This window comes from Neoarius graeffei, chromosome 26 (assembly GCF_027579695.1).
Source record: "Neoarius graeffei isolate fNeoGra1 chromosome 26, fNeoGra1.pri, whole genome shotgun sequence".
NCBI classification, from domain to species: domain Eukaryota; kingdom Metazoa; phylum Chordata; class Actinopteri; order Siluriformes; family Ariidae; genus Neoarius; species Neoarius graeffei.
In genome coordinates, this window is record NC_083594.1 from 11,561,292 (window position 1) to 11,588,760 (window position 27,469).

Genomic DNA, 27,469 nt, shown 5'->3' on the forward strand with positions numbered 1-27,469 from the left:
CTCGTCTCAATTCAGAGAAGAACATATTTCATTATGGAAGTACGGTGGACTGTTCCTTTAAGGCAGCACAGAAGATCATTGGTTGCCCTCTCCCCTCCCTGAAGGATATTTACACCTCCCGCTGCCTTAGCAGAGCTAAAAACATCATCAAGGACAGCTTCCACCCTGGCTTTGATCTGTTTGACCTGTTGCCCTCAGGGAGGCGCTACAGGTGCATCAGGTCAAAGACAAACCGATTCAAAAACAGCTTTCCAAAAGCCATAACCGCCCTGAACTTGAATATGCTCTGACTTTATAGTCTCTTTATTTTACCATGTGACTCTCCTCGTGCAATAATTTATAATGTGCAGTACTTTATCAGGGACTGTCTCTGTGCAATACCTCACTCCATAATGTGAAACACAACACATTCACCTCACCTCAGGACTGTGCACCTTACATACAGCACATGCACCTCAGGACTGTGCACCTTACAGCACACGCACCTCAAGTCTGTGTACCTACCTTACCTTGCAGTACTTCATAAATGTGTAATATTTTATTTTATAATGTGAATCTCTCTGTGCAATAATTTATATGTGCAATGAGCAATACCTCACTCCATAATGTGTAACACAACACGCACACCTCAGGACTGTGCACCTTACCCCCCTTACACACTCCCCCTTCCCCCCTTCCCCCCCCCCTCTGCTGTTTTGCACTGTAATTGGAGACGCTTTAATCTCATTGTACATGTGTATAGTGACAATAAAGGCATTCTATTCTATTATCTATCATGCTGTGCCTTTTGGAAGAGCTCTCATTGGCAACAACTTTATCTTCCAGCAAGATAATGACCCAAAACACACAGCCAGGATGGTTAAACAGTATTTACAAAACAAAGAACAAGATGGCAGCTTGACAATTCTTGATTGGCCAGCCCAAAGTCCTGACATGAATATAATTGAGCAAGTCTGGAATTACATGGAGCAAGAGAAGGTGAAAAGGGCTCCTTCAAACCTGCCACAGCTCTGGGAAGTGTTGCAAGACATATGGAGACCAATTCCACTTGATTTTATTCATAAACTTTGATTGCATGCCTGATCATGTCAGTGCACTTCAGTGTCAAGGGGTTCCATACCAAATATTGATAATATTTTAGAATGATTTACTCTGGTTACTTGTAACATTTGTTTATGATGCAAATGTTTAGTTTATTAAGAGAACTTGAGAACAAAAGGTCAAATTGTGTTTTGTCATTTTGGTAGGTGTTTCCATATATTTTGCCAATACTGGTACCTTGTTGTGTCCTGTGTGATCCCAGTCCTGATGGACACCTCTAGACTCAACCAGATGCTCAGTGAACCTTACTGGCAAGCTTTCTTAGGATAATCTTTATACAGTACTAATGTACCGTATATGGTCTTAGATAGACACACAGATTGCACACACATTTGGGTCTCATTTCTTCCTGTTGTGTTTTCTCTACTCCCAGACTGTGAAGTTTGCAAATCCTTCTTCCTCAACAAATGCGAGGTTCATGGACCACCCCTCTTCATTCCCGATACTCCTGTTCCCATGGGAGTCCCTGACCGAGCCAGACAAACTCTTCCTCCTGGGCTAGAAATCCAGAAGTCCAGTATTCCTGATGCAGGCCTGGGAGTGTTTAATAAGGGGGAGACTGTTCCAGTAGGTGCACACTTCGGACCCTGCCAGGGAGAGCTGGTGAACCGAGAGGAAGCCAAGAACAGTGGAGACTCCTCGGTTGTGAGTTTGTCATAATTTTTATTATAAAGATTGTATATTTTTATGTTACAAAATATGATGACTAGATGAAGGTAGCTCCAATTAATATCAGTTTCTTCTCGCAGATATGTGGAGTAGTGGTGTAAATCGCAAGTTTGAGCACAATGCGATCCGACATCGGTTCTTTTAGCCAGTGTGGTGGAACTTACCTGTTAATAAAAATACTAGTAACACCTCAGTGCTCAAGTAAATAAAGTAATGCTCAAGCAAATATTTCTTTATTGTATAATTATTCATGAAAGTCCCATAAAATCACAAGCCCAAGTAGTCACCAACATAGGTCCTCCCATAACGACTCCTAAACATGGTCAGCTTCCTGTATTACACAAAATATTAGTTGTCGTCATTATCAACATTCCATTATAGTCTGTTTTCCCAAATGCAGTTGAGAAAAACTGTACCAAGTTTTCCTTGACTCTGCTGCATGCACATGGTAGCCTCTCTCTCCACTCACTCACTCACTCACTCACTCACTCACTCACTCACTCACTCACTCACACACACGCACCCAAAAACAAGAAATGTATTCATTTACACTTGGTTTGTTTCTTTTCTAAATGTCGAGGATAAACAGAGAAGCATGACACTACAGGATCTGAACAGATACTGTTAGCTATAATTAATGCTAAAGTTAATATAAAACTTGTTACCACACCAACAAGCCAATGGTTTTCGATGCCACAAAATTTGCCACCTATGCGAGTTGGTTTGATGCTGAGGTCTACAGTTGGTGTGACGACGTTTCATTTCCGTGAATTCACAAATGCAGACAAAATATAATTTGAACATCGGTTCAGTGAGGGTTGATTTAGATATGTACAGTATATACCGGGTGTGCTGTGAGACAAAGTGAAGTGTGCTGTGGAATTTTGAGCAACCCCATGCATTTTTATGCAGGCTCATAAAATATTTTTTAAAATACAACAATGACTGTACTTTTTCATTAAAAATGTTTGTAGGTAGTCACTTTTTTAACTTTTTTTTTTAATCTAAATGGCCTTTAATTCCATTTTGAAAATAAATTTGGGTCCAGGGAGGAGGATTATTATTGTAGCGACCAGAAAAGGCAGTCGCTTTTAGTTGTTGCCAGTTCCACGGAGCCTTGCCAATGTTAAAGCTTGTGAAACATTAGGGGCTAAATAGCAATGAGCCACCTTGACCAAGACTCCTGCAGTAATTGACCACCTCTGTCCAGTATTTCTGATCGGCATGTATCTTGTAGTGAAATAAAACAACATCTAGAACCATGTTATGTACAGAGCATAGGATGTCACATAAGTCAATCAGTCCCTATCCCAGTCCACCATCCCACCCTGCCTGAAGTCCTCTACCGTCTTCCATTGCCAAAAAAAGACCATTAGCAGCCTGAATGACCACTGTCCAGTGGCAGTTACTCCCGTCATCATGAAGCGCTTTGAGCAACTGGTTCAGACTTGCATCATTGCAAGTCCCCCACCCATGTTAGACACCAGTATGCTTATAGAGCTAACGGGTCTACAGAGGACTCCATAGCTACAACTCTCCACACTGCCCTCATTCACCTTGAGCATCAGGAGAGCTATGCTAGGCTGTTCTTTGTGGACTTTAGCTCAGCATTCAACACCGTTCTCCCTCACAGACTGGTGTCCAACCTGACAGACCTGGGACTGTGTTAATCCATCTGCCTCTGGATAAAGGACTTCCTGTCTGATCGCTCACAGAGGGTGAGAGAAGGCCCCCACATCGCCTCAGCAATGGCTCCAAACTCTTCACCCTCTAGTCAAGTTTATTTTTATAGTGCTTTGAACAATAGACATTGTCGCAAAGCAGCTTTACAGAATTTGAATGACTTAAAACATGAGCTAATTTTATCCCTAATCTGTCCCCAATGAGCAAACCTGTGGCAACAGTGGCAAGGAAAAACTCCCTCAGACGACACGAGAGAGAAACCTCGAGAGGAACCAGACTCAAAAGGGAATCCATCCTCATTTGGGTGATAAGAGACAATGTGATAACATTTTTAACATGAAGTCAGTTTTGTTGATGTTCTAACTCTTCATTGATGGAAACTTGAGTGCAAAACTGTTAATGACAACTGCAGTCCTAAAGTTAGCAAGTCAGCTGTAGTCCTCAGCCATAAAAGCATTACTGTAAGTGTCCAGAGCATCTTCCAAGTGTGACTTTCAACTGTCCATATGGGGCCGTCCTCCACAGGAGCGATATGATGAGACTCCAGCCAGATGTAGGGCATCAGAATGGATGTCAAGTGTATGTGAGCATCAGGGTTTCCCACACTTGAAAGGGAAGGACTCGGACACAGGATTCCACTCGTCTTGTATTTTATTGGTTTTCAGTGGAACTGACACTAGAATCAGAAGTAGAATCAGAGGTAGAATCAGAAGTAGAAGCTAGAAGCTTGGAGCTTGAAGCCGAAGCTAGAAGGTGAACAACCTTTAAAACATACAAACATAAAATAAATGTATGAATAAATGCTTGTTTTTCTATAACAAAGCATGTATGAATAAATGCTTGTTTTTCTATAACAAAACCCAAGTTAATTAGGCAACAATATATAAATATTTATGTATAAGGTAAATTAGGTATATTTTAACCATTTTTAATAATTCAGGTAATATGTTGCTGAACAAATATAAATGAACAGAAAAACAGTTTTAAACTAAGAACCATTTTAACCATTAGCCCTTTCACAGGCAGTTTGTTCACTTTAACTGAAGATCTTTTACTACACGCCACTGAGAAAGGAAGTTTAAACCAATCACATTAAACCAATCACAGGTAAGGAACAAACATTTCTCATGCCCACGGATTACTGCGAGCGCAGCGTTTGCATATAAAAAAGTTCAGTGGGTTTACCGGTAGCCTTTTTTGTCCTTTTTTCCCTGATGTGCTGTAAAGTTTGTGTTAGTAGCGAAGTTCTCTTTGCAACTGCTGCGCTGCTGCTTCGTTACAAACTGAATGTTAATTCTGCCTAGCGTTCTAGAACGACCGCTGCCCTGCTAACTAGCGTTGTGATTGGCTGCCCTGCTAACTAGCGTTGTGATTGGCTGCCTGTTCAGCGCAGCGTGCGCGCGCTGGTAGCGCAGCGATTCAGCGTAGCAGGAAGTGGCGGAGGCAGCTGTCAATCATGTGAGCCTGCGTTCAGGCACTCCTTGTGGCAGGTCGCCGCAACACCTCCCACTCGATCTTGGTGTGGCGCGACACGGGAAGATCGCACCCATCAGGCGAGCTGGTCTCTGCTGACTTGTTCCTCCACTGGGAGGAGGACAATGAGGCGTCGCACATCCCGATGCAGTGTGGTACCCTGTGGGTCCCAGGACTTTTCGGTTGGCTTTGGAGTCTTCACTCGAGCACGTCCACCTAGGGGGACTTTCACATGAACATCCCGGACAATGCCTTTGGAGTCTGCACTCACGCTGACCACTCTTGCAAGCTTGAATTGCCCCCTCAGTGCGTTTTGGTCGCAGAGCCACACTATGTCTCCGACGGCAACATTCCTTTTTGCAGTGTGCCACTTGCTGCGGATGAACAGGTTCGGACCTGCAAGTTGGCTCCAGGACCTCCAGAAGTGGCTAACTTGTGTTTGCATTTCTTGCAGTCTCTTGAAGGGGTAGGTGGTGTAGTCTACTGTTTTGAAGTCTCCAGTTTGTGTGGCTTGGCCAAGCAACAGTGTGTTTGGGGTTACGTAGTTGATGCGGTCCTCACGGCTCTGAACTCTGGCATCGATTGGCCTTTCGTTGGCAAGGTTAGCAGCTAGCTTAAGCACTTTCAGGAACTCACTGAAGGTAAGGCCTCCTCCACCACCAAGGCTTTGCAGAGCTCTTTCCTTCTTGCAGATGATGCAGTTGTCGACAACTTTTTGGGCCAGAATTCTTCCTCTGATCACCCAGGCTCTCTTTCGCATCCGCAGCAGAGTTCCTGCCACTCCGTCATGTCCCTCACTGTGTGCTTCACAGGCCAGGAGAGTGGAGACCCAGGCTTGGTATGGTAGCAGGGGAACAGCATTATGGTCCTCTTTGAAGGCCTGTATCCGCCCTCCACACATCAGGATCCCAGTTACTTGGTCTTTGTATACAACGAGCCTGTCAGTAGTTGTATTTGGGAAGTTCACACCTTCTTGCGCTGCCAGACATAGTTTCAGGAACACGTTTTTCCTTTCGCTGACAGTGATGACGCCAGATGAAGGTATTGCCTCCCACTTTGCTTCATCTCCCCTCTTGGCACGCAAGAACTTCTTAGCCGCCCTCCAAATCCATGCAACCGTCCCGACCAGCCGTCTTAGACTGCTGAAGCGCCTTTCGTCCAATAGATTTTGGACTGCTGCTACTGTTGGTGGCGGGTTTCTGGACTTGGATTGTGCTTCGTCCTGGACTGCAATTGGGCTTTGTGTCTTCAGCTGACTTCGGGTGAGTACAGCAGTGAATGTTTTCTTCTGCATTTTTGTGACGTTGTCTCTTGCCTGTGCAGCAACATCTTTCGCTGACTTTTTTGGCCACTCACTCTCAGGAAGCTGAAGGAACTGCGGACCTGACTGCCACTTGGATTTCTCGATTAGGTCATCAGGACTGGCCCCTCGGGTGATAATATCTGCAATGTTCTCAGCACCTGGAATCCACCACCAATCTCGGATGTCAGTGCTGCTCTGGATCTCACCAACTCTGTTTGCGTAGAAGGTTTGGTATCCATAACTTTCACGCTGTATGGCACCCAAGATGGTCTGGCTGTCGACTAGATGATACCACCTCTTGACCTTGATTCGGCAGTGCTTTTGGAAGTAATTCTTCAGCCGTGCTGCAAAGACTGCTCCGCACATTTCTGCTTTCACAGGGTCACCTTTATGGTCAAGGGGGGTTTGTTCTCTCACTTGTTCTTTCAATAAGTCCTGGCCGAGGTGCATTTTCTTCTTCTTCTTGGAGAAGTTCACTGCAACCATGACATGTAACTTGTCATCGTCGACGGTGTAGCCGAGGCCCAGGGCTTTGTTATCCTCTTCGGTGAGTTGGTTTGGCAGGATCATGGTGTTTGACTCGATCTTCTTACCTCTCGACTCGCTCCTCCCACTTTGATCGAGTAGATCCAGGGCTTCATGAAGAACCCTCCTGCTCGAAGGATCTGCTCAATGTTGGATGTGAGGCATTTCAGGTGGTCGAGGTTGTTGTGGGAAGTCAATATGTCATCGACATAGGCATCCTCTTCGAGGACACGTCTCTCCTCTTTGAAGTGGTTGAATGAAGGCAGGCTGGCAGTCTCTCGCATGGCAACTTGGGCTATGCAACCAGCAGGCTTGTCTCCAATGACAGCTGCAGTGCGCATGGATCTTGCGAAGTGAGTCTTGGAGGTGTGGGCCATTAAGGTGACTTCCTCAAAGAGGTCCGGGTGTGTGCCTCCAATGGTTTTGCCAAGCGGGCCATCCCAGAGCACCAGGTCACCGACGAAACGAACCTTCTGGGGTACCAGCTGCCCTTCTTTGTGGCTGATGAGGAGTTGGATCTCCTTTGGTCTTGCCAGATCTTCCAGGGAGATGTCTGAGAAGATTTTCTGCAGTTTTTTCGCCGGGACATGTCTGTGGACTTCTGCTATTTTGTCAAGTCCATAGCAGATGAGGTGGTGTGCTTTGAGTGTCCCTCTTGGGGTGCTGACTCGTATCTTCAGCAAATAACGCTTGGTTGCAACAGACACCTTCATCCCTCCAACGCCATGAACCACCAGTGTAACGTCTTCACTTCTCAGGTTCAACTTGCTTGCAGCTTTGTGCGTTATGTAGTTTGTGTCTGATGCCAGGTCGATGAGGGTCCCGACACTCTGTCCATCATTAGCAGTGACATTGAGGAGCATTAGGATGACTGGGTACTCGGTGAGGCAGTGTTCATCTAGAAGACCTCTCTCAGCAGCACTGGAGTTGAATGCCCTGGACGCTATGTTGCAGAAGGCATCTCGACACTGTTGTGCCAGCTCTGGTGTGAGTTTGGAGAGGAACTGCTCCTGGGTTTCAGTGAGTCTTCTGCCCTCAGCCCTCACTGGACAGAACTTGGGTGTTCTTTGGGACTGGGGTCTGGTAACTGGACAGAGGAGGAAGTGGTGTTGGTCTTTGCATTCTGGATTCCCGCACAGGTAAGTGGTTTTCTTGCAGCTTTCACCAGTGTGGACTTCGAGGCATCTCTTGCAGGCACCGAGTTGTTGTGCTGCATCCCTCTTCTCCGATGGCTTTAGGTTGGTTCTAAACTTTCTGCAGAAGTACAGTTTTCTTCTGTGCTTTGGGTCACCACAGACGATGCAGCCTGCTGCGTCACTGTTGGATGACACTGCCGGACTGTTGGTTGCTTTTGTTCTGGCTTGCTTCAGGAACTTGGTCTTGTCCTTGGCAGGTTCAACGCCATCTGGAAGCTTGCCCTCAATGGATTTGGTCACAATGGGGTTCTTTATGGCCTCGGCATTGTCCAGTTCATTTAAGTCATAGAGAGCCTTTTCCACTGTTTGGATGAGCTCGATGACTCTTCTTGGCTGGCCGGCTTTGACTGCAGGAGTTGCTTGTAGATCTTCAATGATCTCGAGAGCAATTTTGGCTTGGTTCCCAAACCGGTTATCCAGGACTCTGAAGATTTCGTTTGAGGAGCTGTAGGTCGACAGGTGTAGGTTTTCGGCCACCTTTTCATCGATGCTGTCGAGCAGCTGGAATTTCTTGACCTCTCTAGACCCTGTCGGTTCACCCTGCTTCTGTAGAGCTTCCCACTCCTTCTTCCACCTGTAGTAACTTCGCTGGTTGCCAGCAAACTTTGGAAGGGCTGTGGCTTTCAGCTTTATTGCTGGCACTGGAGCTGTACGGTGGACAGTGGGCTCTTCAGATTCTGTCTTGATCTTTGCAGCTTTGATGAAGGCGGCCTTGCGTGACACCAGCTGGGGAAGTTGCACTTCGAGCTCTGCCATGCGGTGATCAAAGTCTCTTTGCTCTGCAGCGGGAGCCCAGCGGTTCCAGTCACGGTGCGCTTCTTTGGCCTTCAGCACCAACATCTCAAAGTGCTTCAGCATGAACTCATATGCCTCCAGAGTCACGTCGAGCTGGGCAGAGGAGACATTCTTGCAGTCAGCTTCAGCGATGTATAGAGCAAGGGGCAGCTCTTTCTCCCCATACGATTCCCAGAGTGTTCGTTGAATTAGGAGCTTTGCTTCTTTAGTCCTCTGCTTACAGTATGCCTCTATCTTCTCCAGGTCGGCTTTCTTCTCGGCGCCCAGGTCCTCTACAGCGGCTGCGGCTGCTTCTGCCATGTAGGCGGCCTCAATCTCTTCGTTCGCCTCCATGAGTCTCGAGCTTTCTGCTGTAAGCTTGTTGAAGTTTTGCTTTAGCTCCTCCACAGTCATCTCTGAGTGTGTTCTTGCAATGCAGTTAGCAAGACGGGAGAAAAGTCTTTTGGCTGTGGTTCGCTCTGTTTTCAGTTCTTCTAATGACTTCGCCATTTCGTTTTTTTTCCAGATGACTTCAAGCTTTATCCTCCAGGCCCCCAGGTGAAGTGTCTTCCCTCTCTGTTGGGTTGTGGCACGAGTGGAGTCTTGCTTCTTGGTCACTGGTTTTGGTTTGATGCACTGGTGCAGCGGTGATTCACTGTCAGTCGTCTGGCAGTCGTCAGTTTCCACTGGTGCATCGGTTTTTCACTGTCAAGTGTATGTGAGCATCAGGGTTTCCCACACTTGAAAGGGAAGGACTCGGACACAGGATTCCACTCGTATTTTATTGGTTTTCAGTGGAACTGACGTTAGAATCAGAAGTAGAATCAGAGGTAGAATCAGAAGTAGAAGCTAGAAGCTTGGAGCTTGAAGTCGAAGCTAGAAGGTGAAAAACCTTTAAAACATACAAACATAAAATAAATGTATGAATAAATGCTTGTTTTTCTATAACAAAGCATGTATGAATAAATGCTTGTTTTTCTATAACAAAACCCAAGTTAATTAGGCAACAATATATAAATATTTATGTATAAGGTAAATTAGGTATATTTTAACCATTTTTAATAATTCAGGTAATATGTTGCTGAACAAATATAAATGAACAGAAAAACAGTTTTAAACTAAGAACCATTTTAACCATTAGCCCTTTCACAGGCAGTTTGTTCACTTTAACTGAAGATCTTTTACTACACGCCACTGAGAAAGGAAGTTTAAACCAATCACATTAAACCAATCACAGGTAAGGAACAAACATTTCTCATGCCCACGGATTACTGCGAGCGCAGCGTTTGCATATAAAAAAGTTCAGTGGGTTTACCGGTAGCCTTTTTTGTCCTTTTTTCCCTGATGTGCTGTAAAGTTTGTGTTAGTAGCGAAGTTCTCTTTGCAACTGCTGCGCTGCTGCTTCGTTACAAACTGAATGTTAATTCTGCCTAGCGTTCTAGAACGACCGCTGCCCTGCTAACTAGCGTTGTGATTGGCTGCCCTGCTAACTAGCGTTGTGATTGGCTGCCTGTTCAGCGCAGCGTGCGCGCGCTGGTAGCGCAGCGATTCAGCGTAGCAGGAAGTGGCGGAGGCAGCTGTCAATCATGTGAGCCTGCGTTCAGGCACTCCTTGTGGCAGGTCGCCGCAACAATGGATCAGGCAGGTCTGAGGAGCAGAAGAGGCCAGGATTGCCATGTAACTCAGAGGGACGGAGGGGAGAGAGAAAACACAGGTTGTTGGGTATGCCCAATGTCACCTGATGAGTAGGAACAGTATACGTTTTGCCAGAGTCCCAAGCAGGGACACTGGCAAAACTATGACGGCATAACTAAAAGGGGAGAGCCAGAAGGTAACACAGGCATGAGGGCGCCCCTTGACATAAAGCAGCAGCCACTACAGGATCAACAAACTCGAGCGAGCAAGCGAGTGGGGGACTGACAGCATCCACACATCCCAGTTTACCAAAACACTGTCTGAGGACTCTCCAGATCTACTCCTTTCCCTCATAAACACTCTTAACAAAAGGCTTGGCTAAACAGATATGCGTTCAGCCTAGACTTAAACATGGACTGTTTCTGATTCCCGAACACTACTTGGAAGGCTATTCCATAACTGTGGGGCTTTGTAAGAAAAGGCTCTGCCCCCTGATGTAACCTTCACTATAAAAGGTATCAGCAGATAGCCTGCACCTTTTGATCTAAGTAGGCGTGGTGGGTCAGAGAGGAGCAGAAGTTCACTCAGGTACTGTGGTGCGAGACCATTCAGTGCTTTAAAGGTCAATAGTAGTACTTTATAATCAATACGAAATTTGATTGGGAGCCAATGCAGTGTGGATAAGACAGGGGTGATGTGGTCATATTTTCTAGTTCTAATAAGGATTCTTGCTGCTGCATTTAGAACTAACTGGAGCTTGTTTATGCACTTATTGGAACATCCAGACAGTAAGGCATTACAATAATCCAACCTGGAGGTAACAAAAGCATGAACTAATTTTTCTGCGTCGTGTAGTGACATTGAATTTCTTCTCTTAGAAATATTTCTGAGATGAAAGAAAGCTATCCGGGTAATGTTATTGATGTGAGTGTCGAATGAAAGTCCAGGGTCAATAATCACCCCGAGGTCTTTTACTGCTGCAAGTAAAGAAACAGAAAGGCCATCCAGAGTTACTGTGTAATCAGAAAACTTACTTCTAGCTGCATGTGGTCCTAGTACAAGTACGTCAGTCTTGTCAGAGTGAAGCAGAAGGAAGTTAATAAGCATCCAGTGTCTGTCCTTTACACATTTCTCAATTCTATTAAGCTGGTGTCTCTCATCAGGTTTTGTAGAAACATACAACTGTGTCTCATCAGCATAACAGTGGAAACTAATGTTTATGAAGAATATCACCCAGAGGTTTTTATTTTTATATAATATATAAAATGTTTTGTTTTGTTTTTTAGAAAAAAGATATATATAAAGAAAAATGCAGTGGACCCAAGACAGAACCTTGTGGAACACCAAACTTTACCTCAGTATGTCTAGAAATATCACCATTTATATCAACATACTGATAGCGATCAGTTAAATAAGAGCTGTGCCAGGAGCCGGCCGTTTCCTTAACTCCCACAACATTTTCTAATCTATCCAGAAGAATGGAATGATCAATGGTATCAAATGCTGAACTAAGGTCAAGCAGCGAGACACAGCCCTGATCAGATGCCAACAGTAGGTTGTTTTACTACTTTAACCAGAGCTGTCTCTTTGCTATGATGAGGTCTAAATCCTGACTGATACATTTAATGGATGTTATTCCTTTGTAAATATGAGCATAACTGCTGTGCCATGGCTTTTTCTAAGATTAAAAAAGTAGTAGTTCTACACTTAGAACTGCACCCTGCTCACTTCTGTAATGGCATCATATTTGCGGATCATACTACCATAGTGTGGCTCATCCCTGAGGGGAAGGAGTCTGCTTATCAGCACAAGGTGGAGCAGCTGTCTGGGTGGTGCTGAGACAACAAACCTGGGCCTCAACCACCAAAACCAAGGCGCTGATCATAGACTTCAGGAAGAAGAAAACAGACTTTCAGCCTATTCTCATCAGTGCGCAATGTGTGGAGAGGATCCTGGACTTCTGGTTCCTTGGGGTGCATGCAGAGGAGGAGCTGACCTGGAGCTCTAATGCCACACAAGTGATAAAGAACACACAGCAGAGACTTTACTTCCTGATGATCCTCAGGATGAATGACCTCCCTCAAAAACTGCTTGTGTCCTTCTACTGTTGCTCCAGAGAGAGCATACTTACATACTGCATCAGTGTGTGGTTTGTCAGCTGCACAGGAGCAGAGAGAAAAGTGCTCCAGAGGGTTGTCACCACCACCCAGAAGATTATCAAATGTGGATCTATGGGTGCTGTGTGAGACGGCTGCCTCTCCAGTAGCTCTGTATTTTTTAGCTCTTTAAACCTCCCCCCCCCCCCCACTTTTTTTTTTTTACTTTTCTGCTCGTCTTATGAAGACAGTGTGTTTTACTTATATAACATGGATATTTTTAACTTTAACACACAACCAGGAGCCAGTTTTCTCACTTATTCGAGAGAGGAGCTGCTGGCCCTTACAACAATGGGACGAGCCAGGATACGACACTCCATCCCGGCCGAGCTGAGGAGGAAACCCAGGGGCTGCAAGGCTGGAGCTAAGCTAAAGGCTAGGCTAGCGGGCAACCGGCGGCGCTACAAACCATCCATTTCCTCCGTTATCATGGGGAATGTGAACTCGCTGCCGAATAAAGTCGACGAGCTTTCCGCTCTGAACAATCAGCGGATTTGCTGGGAGAGCAGCTTATTTATCTTTACAGAGACATGGCTAACACACCTTGTACTGGATGCTAACATGGACCTGCGGGGATTCACTGCTGTGAGAGCCGACAGAGACACTAACACGTGCGGGAAAAGCAAAGGTGGGGGACTCATCATTTATGTTAACAACCGCTGGTGTAACCTGGGACATATCTCTCCGTGCTTCCACGGAAGGCGGTCGCATTTTCTGCTCTCCCTCTCCCTCCTTTTTTTCCCTGCTTGTGCTTCTGTGTCTTGTCTCGTCTGCTGTACTTTTTGAAGAGACTCTCCCTGCATTACTTTCTAAACTAAAAAAAGCATGGAATTGATAAACTGGTCTCCTAACGAAATTGACACGGTTTTCTCAACGAGAAGCCTGGGTTCGGGGGAACCCGTCTGTCCTGCCGGAACGTTTGCGGCTGGTTACACGATGGACGCGTGGGAGCGGTGGCGGGTCGTGTGCCTGGCAATTCTTTCTGTGGAGGACATTGAAGATATCTACCTATTCGGAACCATGATTACAGGACTTTTGCTGATTGGATTAGGCATTGCCCTGGTATATCGAGGAAATCAGACAATGGTGACAGCTGTTCAAAGCCCCACAAAGCTGCCCGATATGATTGGAGTGGTGGGCAAAGCTGTTGGCACTCGGACTGTGGACATTCAGAATTTTAACCACAAAATGGTTGTCTCGGAGCAGCTTTCAGCTTTGCAAGGAATACGTTTTTCGGAGATCAATTTGAATAGAATGGATGGAATGGACAGATATGGACGAGTGGTGTGGACGTGCAAAGACTGCATCTGGAAAGACCAAACAATTTGTATCTTATCGACATTCGGCTCCCTGAGACAGCACCGGCCTCAGTTCAGGCCGTTGCTGAGGCAACATTTCCTCCTGAAGGTCACTTCCGGGAGACACTCTCGCATTCCTTCTCTAATTTTCCGCGGTCGCCATTTTTACCCCCAGTGTGACAAGCGGGTGCGTGACCAGCGCCTTCATGGCTGCAGGAGCGGACGGCTGCTTGCTTGCGCTGGATTACCTCCTCCCCTCCCCCCTCAAGTCCCGTGTTTAAAGTGTACTTGTGTTGTTGTGTGCTTATGTGCAAAGGTTTTTTTTAAATGTTGCCACACTGTACTCCTGACAGGAGCATAGTGGGGGGGGTTCTTTTTTTCCTTATCTCTCCTCATGCTGTGTTTCCTTTTTATCTTCATCCCTGTCTTCCTGTCCTGTCTACCCGATGTCAATTGTATGTTGTATATGTACGGACAGGTTGACGGCTAATTTCGCTGGTACATGTGACTAGTGACAATAAAGGGCATCATCATCAGCATCTCCGTAAAGACAGTTTTATGTTACCCGGACTTGGAGCTGCTAGCCATTAGCCTGCGGCCATGTTATCTGCCAAGGGAGTTCAGTCACGTGATCACCATCTGTGTTTACATCCCTCCGAGGGCAGACGCAACCACTGCATGTGAGAGGATTCACTCTCTCACAGCAAGGCTGCAGACACAGCACCCTGAGGCATTTATGATCATTTCTAGGGACTTTAATCGTGCTACTTTGGACTCTACTTTGGCTGCTTTTTACCAGGCTGTGGATTGTCCACCAAGGATCAACAGGACAATTGACTTGCTGTATGCTAATGTGAGGGATGCATACAGAGCCACACCCCTCCCCCCACTGGGGGAGTCTGACCACAACCTGGTTCTTCTACAGCTGAAGTACACCCCCCTGGTTCAAAGGCAGCCTGCAACAACTAGCTCCATCAGGAGGTGGTCCCCTGAAATGGAAGATGCCCTCAGGCATCAGAACTGTTATGACATCATGGACTGGGATGTGCTGCTTAGCCCACACTGTGAGGACATAGAGGGGCTGTCACACTGTCTGACGGATTACTTTAACTTCTGTGCAGATGTGATCTCCCCCGCTAAGACTGTACGGTGTTACCCTAATAACAAGCCATGGGTAACACAGGAAGTCAAAGCTGTCCTTAACAGGAAGAAGGCCGCCTTCAGGAGCAGGGATAGGGAGGCGATGAAAGCAGCACAGCAGGAGGTAAGACGCTGCGTGAGGGAAACTAAGGACAGCTGCAGGAGGAAGGTGGAGCAGAAGCTGAAGGAGAACAGCATGAGGAAGGTCTGGGAAGGTGTGAAAACCATTACAGGCCACAATACAAAGACCAGAGTCGTTGAGGTGATAGTGGAGAGGGCGAATGAGTTGAATGACTTTTTCAATCGGTTCAACCAGCCCACATCCCCCCCCCACCCTCTCCCTCACTGCAGCCATCTCTCTTTCTTCCCTCAACATACCTCCCCCCAGTCATCACAGCAGCCAGCCGGACTAGTTACCTTCCAAAGTAACTAGCCAAACAGAAAATCAACTCGCCAAAATGTGTTCATGTATGAATTTTACTTCTGTCAAAAATAATGCAAAAGAGAGTAGTTACCATTGTTCATGACTAATGTGCATTTATTTCACTACCCGAGTATTTTGATACTGTTGTTAAATACATAAATGAGAACAGCACAGAGCACCATAATATAATATCAACAAATAATAATATATTGGAAAACTTGGCAACTTGGTGCATGAGTATTGAAAACAAATATACTTACTATCATGACTATAGCACCCAAAATATGTCCAACATGCTTTATGTATTTAACCATTTGAGAGCGAAAGCATTAGGAGCATCATATTGACAAAGAATCAACTTGAAAAAAATTAATTATTCCATAAAAATCGTATCGCAGCCAAGGCCTACCCTGCTCCCACGTTTGCTAAGTCCTTTGTCATTTCTCCTTCTCGTACGCTTTATCGGCGGCCTTTTTCTCCTCTTCAGACCGAGGTCGCTTTGTCCCCATCTCTGGCGGTTTCTGTACACCTTTCAGAAAATTCCACATCGCAACGTAGCTTTGGCAGATGTAGATGTAAACAACAGCAAAAACATACGTGTTTAAATGGGCGATAATGTGGCTACATCTATTGAATTTGATAACGTGACGTGACAGCGGGGGCGTGGCCAAGCGGCGGTCTGTGAATGGAGGGCGGAGTCAGGGAAGGTAAATGGTGGAATCATTGCACCTGATGGGGATTAACCTGTTTGTGCATCTTCCCCAGTGACCACGCCCTTTAAAAGGAGAGGAGAGCAGAGAAAGGGAGCGCTCCTCAACCAGAACACGTGCGCGCGCGCACACGGCTGGGAAGTGATAAAAGGCTGAAAAGCTAGCAATAAATAGTTCATTGAGAACTTAGTTCTGGCCTGCCGTGCTTCTGTGCTCCACCCACCTGGTCCAATACTACACGTGATTTACCGCGATATTCAACGAGATGCGTTGTATGAATGCGCTGTAGTGAAAAAACTGACAGCCTGACTCGTACACGATATGATTCGGAATTCTTCGGTAGTTTCCGTTCTGCCGATAAACACATCGATTAACACAGACACGGCACACGCTTAATATGTGGTGGCTTTAGTTGACGGTGTGTCTGAATCTTCGCTTCATATATATTTATTATTTTCAACTAGCCAGCGGGGCTGGCTAGTGACAGGAATGACCTGCCAAATGACTAATTAAGTCACCTCAGGTGACCAGACCACCGCGAATTTCAAGCCCTGAAGGGGGTTTACTCATTTACGCTGAGTACTGTAACTTCTGCATAGTGACAAAACCAGCCATATGGTGGGGGGGAATCCGGCTAAACCCCTGATGCAACAGGCCCTCTTAAAACTGCAGGGCATATTTTACAAGTACCATGCAACTATCTGAGGAAATTATGATTAAAACATTGATAGAATTAGACTAAAATTAAAATTGAGTTCCATTGATGTAATCTTGACCAAAAAAAAAAAAAAGACTAAAATGTAACTACTATTTTCAGGACACAAGACTAAAAGTAAACTTAAAATCATTTAAATTAAAGATGAGCACTGCTACACTGAACTAAAACAACGTTGGCGCCCAAATAAATATTACTTGTACAGATTAAAAATATTTTATATGAAACCCATTTAGGGACAGAACTGAATTTTAAAGTTGTGTATTTTTGTAGCTGTCTGTTTAGAGACCAAAACACAAGGGACATATATTTATCGGAGAGGTCTGATTCACAGCACAGCTTTGCCATGTCAGAAGTAAAGCCTTTTATGAGAAACCTTTCCTTTGCCTAAATTCTGATAAAGCCTTGCCTGCATTTTCCTATAGTTACTAAATTCATCTCGGAGCTTGTCAGCTGTTTTGTGAATCTTACGATACAGTCAAAAACCTTTAATTCAGCCTTCATGAGGCTTAATAATATTGGCATGAGCCATTGTTCTTGTTTCTGTAAACCCCCCATTTAAAGCCATATATTGATTTCGTGTAAAAAAAAAAAAAGTAAATGTGGTATTTTTCTACAGGTATACAGGAGCATGCAGTGTGAAGAATACATCGATGTCAAAAGAGAGACGCATGTGAATTGGATGAGGTGAGCAGTACACCAGCTGTTGGGTCGTTTTAGTGATTTGATTTTACAGCTCCTCATTTGTTGGAAGAACTTTATCTTCATGTCATTGATATCTCCGCCATGCTTTCTCCGAGTCTGTAACTCTGATCTGATTTTTACCTTTTTCTGAAACGTTGCCTCACTCTTTTAGGTATGTGAATTGTGCCCGTAATGAAGAAGAACAGAATCTTGTGGCATTTGAGTATCAAGGGGGAATTCTGTATCGTTGCTGTCGATCCATTAACCCAGGACAGGAGCTCTTGGTGTGGTATGAAGAGGAGTACACCAAAGAACTCAGTCCTGCACCTACAGGAACAACCAGACAGCAAGGTGTTACTTTTGTCTAAGAGGTTATAGAGGTTATTTTCTGCAACATTTTGTGACGTGTTTCTGGGACGAAAGCTGTTGTACAATGCAGTCTGCAATAACTAGAACATTTCCCAGACAACTCATTTTGGCCTGTTCCACTAACCAGGTAGGTCTTCTTGATCATATGACCATGACCAACCAGAGAGGGTGAAGTCTATCAGCTTCCTTTGAGACACGTGAAGTCCGCCCACTGCATATCTTGCTATTGCGAAACTGACTACAGTGGTGCTTGAAAGTTTGTGAACCCTTTAGAATTTTCTATATTTCTGCATAAATATGACCCAAAACATCATCAGATTTTCACACAAGTCCTAAAAGTAGTAAAAGAGAACCCAGTTAAACAAATGAGACAAAAATATTATACTTGGTCATTTATTTATTGAGGAAAATGATCCAATATTACATATGTGAGTGGCAAAAATATGTGAACCTTTGCTTTCAGTATCTGGTGTGACCCCCTTGTGCAGCAATAACTGCAACTAAACGTTTGCGGTAACTGTTGATCAGTCCTGCACACCGGCTTGGAGGAATTTTAGCCCATTCCTCCGTACAGAACAGCTTCAACTCTGGAATGTTGGTGGGTTTCCTCACATGAACTGCTCGTTTCAGGTCCTTCCACAACATTGATTGGATTAAGGTCAGGACTTTGACTTGGCCATTCCAAAACATTAACTTTATTCTTCTTTACCCATTCTTTGGTAGAACCACTTGTGTGCTTAGGGTCGTTGTCTTGCTACATGACCCACCTTCTCTTGAGATTCAGTTCATGGACCGATGTCCTGACATTTTCCTTTAGAATTCACTGGTATAATTCAGAATTCATTGTTCCATCAATGATGGCAAGCTGTCTTGGCCCAGATGCAGCAAAACAGGCCCAAACCATGATAGTACCACCACCATGTTTCACAGATAGGATAATGTTCTTATGCTGGAATGCAGTGTTTTCCTTTCTCCAAACATAACATTTCTCATTTAAACCAAAAAGTTCTATTTTGGTCTCATCCATCCACAAAACATTTTTCCAATAGCTTTCTGGCTTGTCCACATGATCTTTAGCAAACTGCAGACGAGCAGCAATATTCTTTTTGGAGAGCAGTGGCTTTCTCCTTGCAGCCCTACCATGCACACCATTGTTCAGTGTTCTCCTGATGGTGGACTCATGAACAGTAACATTAGCCGATGTGAGAGAGGCTTCAGTTGCTTAGAAGTTACTCTGGGGTCCTTTGTGACCTCGCCGACTATTACACGCCTTGCTCTTGGAGTGATCTTTGTTGGTCGACCGCTCCTGGGGAAGGTAACAACGGTCTTGAATTTCCTCTACTTGTACACAATCTGTCTGACTGTGGATTGGTGGAGTCCAAACTCTTTAGAGATGGTTTTGTAACCTTTTCCAGCCTGATGAGCATCAACAATGCTTTTTCTGAGGTCCTCAGAAATCTCCTTTGTTCATGTCATGATACACTTCCACAAACGTGTGTTTTGAAGATCAGACTTTAATAGATCCCTGTTTTTTTTTTTTTAAATAAAACAGGGTGCCCACTCACACCTGATTGTCATCCCATTGATTGAAAACACCTGACTCTAATTTCACCTTCAAATTCACTGCTAATCGTAGAGGTTCACATACTTTTGCCACTCAGATATGTAATATTGGATCATTTTCCTCAATAAATAAATGAGCAAGTATAGTATTTTTGTCTCATTTGTTTAACTGGGTTCTCTTTATCGACTTGTGTGAAAATCTGATGTTTTAGGCAGGGCTTTGAACCGGTTCAAGGAACGAAAACCGGGAACTTTTTCTATTTCACATGGAACAGAAACGAAACCAGAAACTTGATTATTTTTTATGTTCCGGAACAGAAACGCTTATTAAAAATAATGGTAACCGGTTAATACCGGTTTTTATTTCGTTCCTCAAAGTTTCTGTAGCCTACAAATAAAGTCATTCTTCTCCTGCGCAAGTTTCTATGACCCGCTGGGGTTCACTTCCTGTGTGACGTTTGCTGACTGAATGGAGAGAGCGGGAAGGTGGACTACTATCACGTCTCCACATCTTAAGTAAGAGGTAAATATTGCAGTCTATCGTTATTCAAAAACGTCAATTTCAAACACGATATCAGTATATTTGTCCACGTTAATGAGAGGCTCGCGAACATTAAATGACGTTAACCTCTGTTAGCCTATCAATGCATAGGGCCTGACTAGACTTTGGTAAAACACTAAACGAATTATCTTTCATTTTTGGCACTTTTTCTGTTTGTGTAGATGGGAAGACATACTGAGAATCCAAATCGCCAACATTTGAAATAATAATTGTTTTGAATTATTTCTTGTCTTATTTAATGAAGGTTGTAATAGAATTAGCCTACATTTGGCTTAAGCTGGATGAGACAGAGACATAATTTTATAGCCATTTGTTAAACAGCTGACAGGGAACGTAATTAACCATTCCGGGAACGAAATTTTTTTGTTCTAACCGGTTCGGGAACGTCTATTTAACGGTGGAACCCAAAACCGGAAACGTTAAAATTCTGTTTCTGTTCGGAACGAACCAATAGGAAAAAAATTCTGGTTCAAAGCCCTGATTTTAGGTCATATTCATGCAGAAATATAGAAAATTCTAAAGGGTTCACAAACTTTCAAGCACCACTGTATATAGTAAACCACAAGATATTGTTGTTTTATTCATCATGCCCAGTTTAACCAGAAGTGGCGTAAAATGCATGCCCTGTGGATCCCGAGTGGCACAGCAGAAAGGTGTTGTCCTTGTCATCCTCCCCATCATCCAGATATTGCCACTTTCAAATCCTGATGATGCCACAATCATCTGTGGTTGGGAGCTCAAGAGAGCAAAATTGTCTGGGCTCTCTGGGAGGGAGAGATGGCATGCTCTCTCTTCTCTGCCCTGTCAGTTACACTGGCCAGTCATGGGTGTGAGAGAGCACATTTAATAGGAAGTAAGTGGATTGGGCTTTCGTCCGAGTGTGCTTTGCAGCCCCCTGACATTGTATGAGTAAAACGTGCTCAACTGGTGTTTCTTGTCTTGGAGGAAGCACATGATAGCCCTCCCTGGTTGGTAGCTGTTATGTGATACAGGAGAGGAGTCTGATGGGTGGGAATTGGCCATGGCTAAATTAGGGAGAAAATTGGGGAGAAATTTGGGGGGTGATGCCCTGTCATAGCAAACACATAATATAGGATAACGTCAGACCTCCCCATATTACAGAAACACTGGGGGGGGTGCGGCGGCATTATAATACCTTTATTGCAATATAACCAGCTGGCTGGAAAGAAGTTAGTTGAACACACACATGCAGTGTGTCTGAACCAAGCAAAGTTGTTAATTGGATCATGCAGATGTCAGTCAAACCCATCAACCATTATACAAATCAATTGCAACACATTTGCTTTATTTCAGGAGCATATGTGATGATTATCAAGCAACTTAACAAGCAATAACAATTTTAGTATTTTTATGGAATTCGATAATTCCACAAGTCATACCATGGAGAACTTATCTTTTTAATTCTGTTAAATTTTAGCTCCTTAAAGTGCATATCACGGGTAAATTCAGGAGCAAGATCAATGTAATTTTTTTTTTTTTTACCTTGCACAATACCAGAAAAATTCAGTTGAAATCAAGCCATTTGAGGCGAATTGGTCCACCTCTGAAAAAACTTGGCATTTGGATTTCCCGCCAAACATTGATTTTCGTGACGTCGCATGCGGGACGCCTCCCTCTGAATCCTATGTCAGCGCTGGTTTGTTTATGAGAAAACGACCTGGTGGTTTTATGCAAATTTCTTCAACGTTATCACATAATTATTAGAATGGTTAACAGATGTATCGTAGGAGGGTGTAGCAACACCAGTCATGATGGGATTAGTACTCATCGTTTTCCAGAAGACCGGACAATGAGGGAGAAATGGGAGCGCTTGGTCTACACAGGCTGTGCACTGAAACCATGCAAAGCTTGCACAGCCTGCTGGCGCTTCCGCAGGTGACGTCACAAATCTGGCTCCAGACTCCCTTGGGATTTTTCCAGACGCATTTTATTTTATTTTTTTTCTGCTGTCGACAGATGGCCTTGTGCAAAATTACCCTTCTGGATGAGTGTGTAAAGGGACATACTTTTATATTAAAAAAAAAAAAGAAATTGGTCCAGGATATGCACTTTAAACTCTTGCAGCTGAAGAACTTCAACATGTTAAGGAACAAATAGGGTCCGATTGAATTGATGAACAATTAAACACATGGAGATTTGACTGCTTTATTACTACAAATCACACCATGGCATTCTTCAAATACTGCAGGAAGGAAATTCCTATACTACTGCAGAACTACTTGAATGCCATCTGAACCGATGCAGTGTCCCTTTTTTTTTTTAATACACCTACATTAATTTAAATGACTATTGTTATATGTCTTAATTTATGGATGTTGGCTTGCTTTCATCAATTACTTTAATATGAATCAACTGGTTTTCACAAAATCCCACAAAACTTAATTTCATGAAATTTGTGTGTAATTGAAATTAAAGGTCTCATTGCATCGTTTTTTCATTAATTTTTCGGTGGTCTCTAGTATGAATGAATGCCCTGTGAGCCGGTTTTGGTGAAAAAAAAGTGCTGTGGTTCTCCTGTTTCAGGCTGTTCTAGTTTGCTGGAGGAGTGGGTGGCGGGAGAACGACAGGATTTCAGCTCTTACTCATTAATATTCATGACATGTAAACATGTTACCTCTGATTGGCTAACAGCACTGTGACGCTACCTCCAGTGGGTCAGAACAAGCGGATGTGGGTGTCTTTGTAAAAACTGTTTTGATTGGCTATTATGGTCTCGACATCGATGTTTTGACGAATAACAATGTAGATAACACGAATTTTACATCACATTCAACGAGATTTAAACGAGGCTAAAGATGGCGACTTACAAATAATGTGTAAACATCGTTGGAGTTAATGAAGTTTGGACAGCATGAAGGAACAAACCCCAACCCCCCGAAATTAATAAAAAAAAATTCTCAACAGATTTGGCATAATATAAAAAGGTCGTTTTTTACTCAGAAAAAGCAGAAATCCGCTGAAAAGCGGAAAACTCTCATCCCTGCCTAGCTTGTGACCATGTCATGCATGCTAACGTGGAGAATATGAACATGCTATTTTGTAACAAAAACCTTCAAACAAAAAGTTCATGTTTTACTTACAGCTTGTGAGCTGGTGGTCGATCGTCTTGACGGCACAGATCCAGGGATTAAATGCAACCTCGAAGCAAAACCACTACTGAAGGCACCGAAGTTTGAAAAGTCACTGTGGTTGAAATGATCAGAACACAGTACTAACGTTGTATTATACTTCGCTGGTGGTGTTCCAAAGATAAATTCCAAACCATTTATTCTTCACCTCTTCTATCTTGGGCAAGAAATGCAACGTTGATGTGTTACTGCCACAAATAACACAGGCACGAATTTGTTCAGCCATGTTTTCAACTTGCTGTTAGGTCCTCTTCGTTAGCTACTGACGAGATGGGCTCTGCTATCTCTCCTTGCGCTTAAATCCAAACTTTCTTCCCGTGGGCGGTCGTAAGCCAAGGTGGGCGAGGCCATGACTACGAATTTTCGAACTTATGCAAGTTCGTAGGGATTTTTCAGATTCGCTCGTTTTCCCAACTATTTTCTTTCATGAGCTAATACAGGGAATGGGAGTAGAATTACATTTTCACATGCATATGCAACTCGGAGTGAACTATGGTATTTCAAAAAGAGCCAGTATTAAACGTTTTTGGTGGAATGGCACCTTTAATAAGTGTTTTAAACTTGACAACCTAATCCATATATAAAATCCAGATAGAAAATATATAGATTTGCTTGTGTCAGTGCTACTAGAAACTATTTGCAAATAAATCTATTCATATCCAGTTTGATAAATAAGGCCCCTTTTTGGATCTTTCAGAACCTTGAATGTGAGGGCTGAGTTTCCTTCTCAATCCTGGATGAGATGTAAATAAGGCTAGGCTTTCCATTACCTAGACTTGACATGATGTCCAACAGGAACCAACAACTCCCCTTTGGTCTCTCAGACCCACAGGGCTATGGCCAATGCTGTGCATAGCTGCTGTTCCAGGACCTTATTGAATCTCCCAGTATTCCAAGCTAGAGGCTGCTGTATCTTAGTCCGCAACCTTTTGTTTTTGTCTCAGTCTTAATTCATGTAGAATCTTGATTAAGTTTCAGTAAAAACACTCCTTACATTGGGTTAGTGGCGTTATATTTTATAATCTTGTTGCATTTCATGTTCAATTTGTTATTTTTGTCCTTTCGTTTCTCCAGAAGTAAAGAACGCTCTGCTGCAAGTCTTTTCCTGCTCCACATGCCCTTGTTCCGATGCATCTCAAATTTACCTCGACAAACACATCCAGAGATGCCACGATGAAGAGGATGCGAGACTGCGAGAATCAGGAGAGATTAAATATGAGCTTCAGATCCCCTCCAAATGCTCCAGTCGTCAGCCGACATCAACTGATATCCATTCTGATACTTCCCATAATGATATACAGAAGGAAATTCACCACTGCTCAGATTGTGAAAAGAGTTTTAGTTATCAGAATGCACTCAAAACACAACAGCGCATTCACACAGGAGAGAAGCCGTATCACTGCTCACAGTGTGGGAAGAGTTTTACTGAACAGAGTGCTCTCCAACAACACCAGCGCATTCACACAGGAGAGAAGCCGTATCACTGCTCACAGTGTGGGAAGAGTTTTACTCATCAGAGTACTCTCCAACGACACCAGCGCATTCACACAGGAGAGAAGCCGTATCACTGCTCACAGTGTGGAAAGAGTTTTACTGAACAGAGTACTCTCCAAAAACACCAGCGCATTCACACAGGAGAGAAGCCGTATCACTGCTCACAGTGTGGGAAGAGTTTTACTCATCAGAGTGCTCTCCAACGACACCGGCGCATTCACACAGGAGAGAAGCCGTATCACTGCTTACAGTGTGGGAAGAGTTTTACTCAGCAGAGTACTCTCCAAAAACACCAGCGCATTCACACAGGAGAGAAGCCGTATCACTGCTCACAGTGTGGAAAGAGTTTTACTCATCAGAGTGCTCTCCAACGACACCAGCGCATTCACACAGGAGAGAAGCCGTATCACTGCTCACAGTGTGGGAAGAGTTTTACTGAACAGAGTGCTCTCCAAAAACACCAGCGCATTCACACAGGAGAGAGGCCGTATCACTGCTCACAGTGTGGGAAGAGTTTTACTCATCAGAGTGCTCTCCAAACACACCAGCGCATTCACACAGGAGAGAAGCCGTATCACTGCTCACAGTGTGGGAAGAGTTTTACTGAACAGAGTGCTCTCCAAAAACACCAGCGCATTCACACAGGAGAGAGGCCGTATCACTGCTCACAGTGTGGAAAGAGTTTTACTCATCAGAGTACTCTCCGACGACACCAGCGCATTCACACAGGAGAGAAGCCGTATCACTGCTCACAGTGTGGGAAGAGTTTTACTGAACAGAGTGCTCTCCAAAAACACCAGCTCATTCACACAGGAGAGAAGCCGTATCACTGCTCACAGTGTGGAAAGAGTTTTACTCGTCAGAGTACTCTCCGACGACACCAGCGCATTCACACAGGAGAGAAGCCGTATCACTGCTCACAGTGTGGGAAGAGTTTTACTGAACAGAGTGCTCTCCAAATACACCAGCGCATTCACACAGGAGAAAAGCCGTATCATTGCTCACAGTGTGGGAAGAGTTTTACTCAGCAGAGTAATCTCCAAAAACACCGGCGCATTCACACAGGAGAGAAGCCGTATCACTGCTCACAGTGTGGGAAGAGTTTTACTCATCAGAGCGTTCTCCAAACACACCAGTGCATTCACACAGGAGAGAAGCCGTATCACTGCTCACAGTGTGGAAAGAGTTTTACTCGTCAGAGTACTCTCCAACGACACCGGCGCATTCACACAGGAGAGAAGCCGTATCACTGCTCACAGTGTGGGAAGAGTTTTACTCAGCAGAGTAATCTCCAAAAACACCAGCGCATTCACACAGGAGAGAAGCCGTATCACTGCTCACAGTGTGGGAAGAGTTTTACTCATCAGAGTGCTCTCCAAACACACCAGTGCATTCACACAGGAGAGAAGCCGTATCACTGCTCACAGTGTGGGAAGAGTTTTACTCATCAGAGTGCTCTCCAAACACACCAGTGCATTCACACAGGAGAGAAGCCGTATCACTGCTCACAGTGTGGAAAGAGTTTTACTCGTCAGAGTGCTCTCCAACGACACCAGCGCATTCACACTGGAGAGAAGCCGTATCACTGCTCACAGTGTGGGAAGAGTTTTACTCAGCAGAGTAATCTCCAAAAACACCAGCGCATTCACACAGGAGAGAAGCCGTATCACTGCACACAGTGTTGGAGAGTGCTCTCCAACGACACCAGCGCATTCACGTAGGACAGAAGCCGTATAACTGATCATGGTGTGGAAAGACGTTTGCTTATTTAGTTACATTTAAGACCTTAAGGTGCACTAACTGGGAGACATTGCATAATTTAAAGTTGTCAAATTAAATATGGTTATTACAGTTTTGACTGAAAATAACCTGTACTTTTTGAACTTTATTCATGTTACACTGGTCAGCAATTTTTCAGAAGTTGTCTGCATCAGCGATGAAATTGTCTATTATGAAATTTGGTGTGTTGAATTAGACGTGACAGTTAATCAGCTGATTGGCTGGGGCTTGCAAGATATTTAAAATTTTAGATTTTATACTTGTGTACATTGTGTAGATCGTAATGTTTTAAGTATAAATTGTAAAACTAGGTCTCGTGTGTTTATGGTTGGTTTACATGATATTTCACCTGTTCTCCTTATGTAATACTAGAAAATCAGCTAAAAGTTTATATAAATAAAATGTATTATGAACCAAATTGCAAAAAACAATTATAAGTACTGAATAGGTTTAGTCCTTGTTCTGTGTGTATGCAATGGGTTTTTTTTATTTTATTTATTTTTTTAGCAGCTTGTCTCTTGTATTCATGAAACGGAGCATCTCTTATCAAGCAAAGACTTGATCTCGAGTGCATAGCACTGTATGAATTTTTTTTGAGCTGATATGACCGTTTGTTCAGCAGTGTGATGTCAGTTGACTTATGATTGCATCATTCATTGTTTTGCCAAAAAAAGTAAGTACTATCCAAACCCACTCATAGATTTATTCATCGAGCCAATCTTGAAAACGAGCCAATGAACACTATTCTTTTAAGTTCGTTTCTTAAGACACGTATTTTTAAGTATGTTACCTCGCTTGTTGACAGTTTCGGCGAACACTTCCGCCTTCTTCAAAACAGTCACCAGATGTCGAGTGGTGACGTGCCTTATCAGCTGATGTTACTCTATGGAGGCGTGAACGTCCTGCCCAATTTGACAGGTAGTCCACGCCTCCTGCTGTCAGGTCGCTGCCCCAGGACGGCGCGCCAGGTATGTGACAGCATGTACGCTCCCTCATCCCGGTTCATGGTCCTCTGCGCCCGCTTACGTATCTTCACTGCCTCCAAAATCCAACGCTGATATCTATTC

The 27,469-nt window shown here is 44.1% G+C and overlaps 1 protein-coding gene across 1 annotated transcript in view; it reads left to right on the top strand.

The window, feature by feature from the left end:
• LOC132874174 (zinc finger protein 271-like) overlaps positions 1–26,833 on the top strand; it is a 71,795-nt gene extending 44,962 nt beyond the window's left edge. Inside the window, exons 3-6 of the mRNA XM_060910151.1 lie at positions 1,475–1,746; positions 17,422–17,489; positions 17,659–17,837; positions 24,204–26,833. Coding sequence (XP_060766134.1) covers positions 1,475–1,746; positions 17,422–17,489; positions 17,659–17,837; positions 24,204–26,344 — 2,660 coding nt within the window. The 3' untranslated portion in view covers positions 26,345–26,833. The remainder of the gene's footprint in view (positions 1–1,474; positions 1,747–17,421; positions 17,490–17,658; positions 17,838–24,203) is intronic.
• Positions 26,834–27,469: the final 636 nt, after the last annotated feature.